Source organism: Buceros rhinoceros, unplaced genomic scaffold (genome assembly GCF_000710305.1).
Source record: "Buceros rhinoceros silvestris isolate BGI_N320 unplaced genomic scaffold, ASM71030v1 scaffold19947, whole genome shotgun sequence".
In the NCBI taxonomy this organism is placed as follows: Eukaryota; Metazoa; Chordata; class Aves; order Bucerotiformes; family Bucerotidae; genus Buceros; species Buceros rhinoceros.
The window spans coordinates 10,775-14,965 of NW_010422977.1; the positions used below are offsets into that span (position 1 = coordinate 10,775).

General features: G+C 49.0%; 1 protein-coding gene across 1 annotated transcript in view; it reads right to left on the bottom strand.

Annotated features, from left to right (window-relative positions):
• Positions 1-4,191, bottom strand: part of INSR (insulin receptor) — a gene marked incomplete at its 5' end in the record, with an annotated part of 14,259 nt that overhangs the window by 2,536 nt on the left and 7,532 nt on the right. Inside the window, 9 exons of the mRNA XM_010140269.1 lie at positions 191-320; positions 1,134-1,293; positions 1,372-1,482; positions 1,805-2,034; positions 2,225-2,292; positions 2,554-2,653; positions 2,971-3,130; positions 3,807-3,949; positions 4,129-4,191. The exon at positions 4,129-4,191 is cut by the window's right edge and continues 25 nt beyond it. Of these exons, the coding sequence (XP_010138571.1) occupies positions 191-320; positions 1,134-1,293; positions 1,372-1,482; positions 1,805-2,034; positions 2,225-2,292; positions 2,554-2,653; positions 2,971-3,130; positions 3,807-3,949; positions 4,129-4,191 (1,165 nt within the window). The remainder of the gene's footprint in view (positions 1-190; positions 321-1,133; positions 1,294-1,371; positions 1,483-1,804; positions 2,035-2,224; positions 2,293-2,553; positions 2,654-2,970; positions 3,131-3,806; positions 3,950-4,128) is intronic.

Below are 4,191 nucleotides of genomic sequence, written 5' to 3' on the forward strand. Positions count from 1 at the left end.
GCGAGCACTCTGGTGAGAACAGAACACCCCGGAGAGCTGCCAGCGAGCGCCTCATTTTGGAGAACACACACTTTAAAAGAACACAGCTATATTTTTAGGAAGAGGGTTTCAAAATAATGCTGTCGTTGCCTGGGCTCTGACGAAGTCAGCAACTCACAACCCTGTGTGTTCAACACGAGCTCTAACTTACCACACATCGGAGTACGCCGTGAAAACACCGTCCTTTAACGATTCGGGGGCCATCCACCGCACCGGCAGCAGTCCTTTGCCTCCTTTACGGTAATAATCCGTCTCGTAGATATCTCTGGTCATGCCAAAGTCTGAGAAAAGCAATTGGGATGTGTTAAACGTCTCCTTCCACCCTTCTTTGACTCTCCAGATGAACGTTCCCTCCCTTTGACACCAGGCTGTTCCAGCAAGACTCCTATGGCTGCACCCGCAGCCATTTGCCACCTTGGGATTAACATGTGAAACATTTAACGTTTCCTTTTCTCTGCATTTTTCCTACAGAGCTCTTATAGACTCTCCAGGGTTAAAATTTTTAGCGACAGCTTCTATTCTAAACATTATTTTTATTCATCCTCTGTAAGTAAAACAGAGCCCTCTTTGCCCTGAAACGCCTCTGCTTTGGCTTTAAGTCCAAAGAGGTCAGAAAAACCACCATGCTGTGGAGTTTTGGTTTATTTTTAAATGTTATATTTACTTACTTCTAAAAGGGCTTGGGCTAAAAACTGGTTCTCGTGGAAGATAGATGACTTTTAAAAGGCACCTGACCTCATACAGGATTATCAACACTTGGCTTGTTGTCCCAAACACCTTCTTTGTCATAGTTCTCATGGCAATGAAGAGCAGTGAGGTAACCCTGGGCAGCTCAGCTGGACAGGCAATGCGTGTTTTGGAGAGAGGTTTGAGAACAGAGAAGGTGAGAAGAGCTGCTCTGCCTCTAGAGGAGGTGGTTTTCTTACTAAAGTCCCCACAATTCTTTCACAGGGAAGAAAAAGAGGAAAGTTTGCTGCATTTCCAAAGGCTGCCACAGAAAACAGCCTGTTTGCCACATTGGTGCTGGGCTTCGTATATTTGCCTTTACAACAACCATGAACCACAGAATTATCTTCTGATCGCACACAACATACCTCCAATTTTTACAGTGAAGTCTTCTGCAACCATACAGTTACGAGCCGCAAGATCTCTGTGAACGAATTTCTTGGCGTTCAGGTAGGCCATGCCATCAGCGATCTCTGCGGCCATCTGGATCATCTCCCTCAGCGTTGGGGGCGGGCGACCAGGGTTATTCTATGATAAATAAACAAGGATTTAAACCCAAATCAAGTTACACTGTTGCACAACAGGCTCCCTCTCTCCTCTCTTTACCTCAGCATCAGGTCTCAAAGAGCGAAGGTAACTTTTCAAGTCTCCGTGTGCCATTAGCTCCATGACCACCAGAGTAGGTTGCCCTTTTGAGACCACCCCGAGGAGGCGAACCTGGAAAAAAGCGAGAAATCCCCTCAAAGTTCTGTCCAAACACACCAGGCAGAGCCCGGCAATGAAAAGAGAGGGGTGTGGCAAAGCCAAGACTCCCAAAACCGAGCTGAGGACAGCACCATGAAGCCTTGTCAGGCTGAAAGAGCAAAAGTGAAAGGACGCAGGAAGAGGCATTTCAGGAAACACGACGTGGAAGTGTTGATCTTTTTGATCAATCGCCTCTGCAGACGAGCTGCTGGTAAAGTTGAACATCGAGCTTTGAAAGAACGATTAGTTACATGACGGGACGTGCTCCTCACCAGAGGCAGCCGGGGCTGCTTACCACATGATGGCAGCTGAAGCCTTTCATCACAGAAGCTTCATTCAAGAACTCGATGCGCTCGCGGAGGCTGGCGGATTCGTTCACTGTTTTCACAGCTACGCGCGTCTCCAGCTCTCCCTTCACGATGTCCTTGGCGATCCCTTCGTACACCATGCCGAAGGAGCCCTGCCCCAGCTCCCGGAGCAGAGTGATCTTGTCTCGTGGAACCTCCCATTCGTCAGGGACATAGACTGTGGAGCAGAGGGAAACATCTCGGAACCGAGCAAGTACCTTTTGAAAGACATTTCTGTAGCAGCCTTGTTTAGCACCGTGGATACAAATTCTAAAAGAAGACTAGAAAATCCACAAAGACACCACCAATCCCACGCTGCTGCACTACGCAAGCAGGAAGCCACCCAAGAAAGCCCTCACTGCTCTCACCATCACTGGCGCTGAGATATTCCGGGTTAGAGGATGCATAGAGTGGCCCAGTTGGTCCCTCGGTTTGTCTGGAAGAGAGACACAGATTCTTCAGCAGGTGTCCAGCCTCTGACACAGGAGGACTGAAGGCAGTTTGATTAATTCCCAAAGTTCGCAGGAAATACAACCTGCCCCCATAGCCAAAGGCACAGAGTATTTCCTAAACTCAAGGAATGTTGCAGTCATTCTCTAAATCAGAAAATAAACACGGACGTACTCCAAACAAACAAACCAACCCTTCGGATGGAAGTTTTGCTTGTTCTGGTGAAAACAAGGTAAACTGCACTCACCTCTTTTTCACAAGCACGTAAGCAGCTCCAATAATTCCAGCAATTATTATGGCAAAAATAATCGGAACAATTATAACAGCAATATTGGGCTGAGCATTCACTACGAGAGAGAGAGAGAGCGCAGGTATCACACAGGTCCACAGTCCAAGTCTCCTCAATAAAATCCTCCCCCTTGAGCAAATTGGAACAAACACAAAACTAGGGGCTATTTTGAACACAGAACGCAGGGCGGCTCAGAGCGAGAACTGAAGAAAAGCCACACACTTCTAAGTAATTTCAGTTTCTTGACAGTAGATGAATTGGTAAATATTTTACGACCCCCTATGGTTGTCTGTGCATTGCTTGCTAACCATCTCCCTTCCAAAAATAGCCGGGGTTTCTATCAGGAATTAAATGCTGAAAATAAAATGAACTCACGATAATCGGCCACGTAAAAATAGGTCGGTTCTGTCCACGAGCCATTTCCAGCCAGTGACGTAGCTCGTATGCGGACACTGTAGTTTCCAGGCTGCAGTCCACGGAGTTTACAGCCCTGCTCGCTGGCAAAGTGCTTACGGGAAACGCAGTAGTGTGCTTCCTGCGGGAGGAGGGAAGGGGATGGCTGTGTTACGCTACTTCTGCAGCAACTCCGGCTCTAGAACAGCGTCCTAGCGCTTCTCCCTCGCCTCCTTGTCTGGTGAACGTACACAAATAGGGCTTTCACATGCCCAGGTCTTTTCCAACGTAGCGGTTTGTCCTGGATTTACGTTTTACAGTTTGCAGTTCAGATTACAGACAGCACATGCCATTGGCTGTCCCAGACCTCAGCCCTGAAAGCTGAGCTGGGCTGGCAGCGCTCCTGCCCGCAGGGCGCTGGCACTTGGTGCGGGCAGCAGGCCTGCCCACCAGCTCCCTGGCTGCTCAACGCTTTCTGAATTTCTCTAAGCAACTTAAATTAGATGTACGGTTTCTGTCCTTCCATGCAATAAAATTCCTAAAATAAACTCCATGCAGAAAGTCGACAAATTAGATACGCCGCTTTGGCAAACGGGCACCACAGAGGCAGAGTTTTATCCCGATGTGTCTGCCACCCCAGCCAGACCTCCAGAGGACACAAATTTGCTGGTAGAGTTTGATGTCACACTGGTTCATGCACAAGGAAACCAGAGAGGACAGAACACCACGTGCACGAGGACTGTTTAAACGCTCCTGGGCACCCAGGAGGAGCTACTTCTCCCAAGGTGCTGCGTTAAGGGCCAGGCAGCAGCTCTCACCTCCGTCTCCCCAAGCCGTCCATAATGCACTTCATAGAGCACGATGAGCCCGTTCGGCTCCTTTGGTTCCTGCCACTTCAGATGCACGGTGTTCTTCTCAACCAGTTCATGGGTAACTGGGCCGACGATGTCATCAGCCTTAGCTAGAACCAAGGTCATGATTAATAACAGGTTTATTTCATGGCTTTGGCGAAATTCAAACCTGCCAATACTTCACCCACCATCCTTTCCCGTCAGGACACACAGACAGCACCGGTCCCACGTGATGTTTCTGTAGCGAGACCAGCCACCAACCCACCGCACAGCTCAGGAAGACAGTTACCTTCTGGCATGGTCCTGGCACTGACGTACGCTGCCACGCTGCAGCGGGATTCCTGAGCGTCGT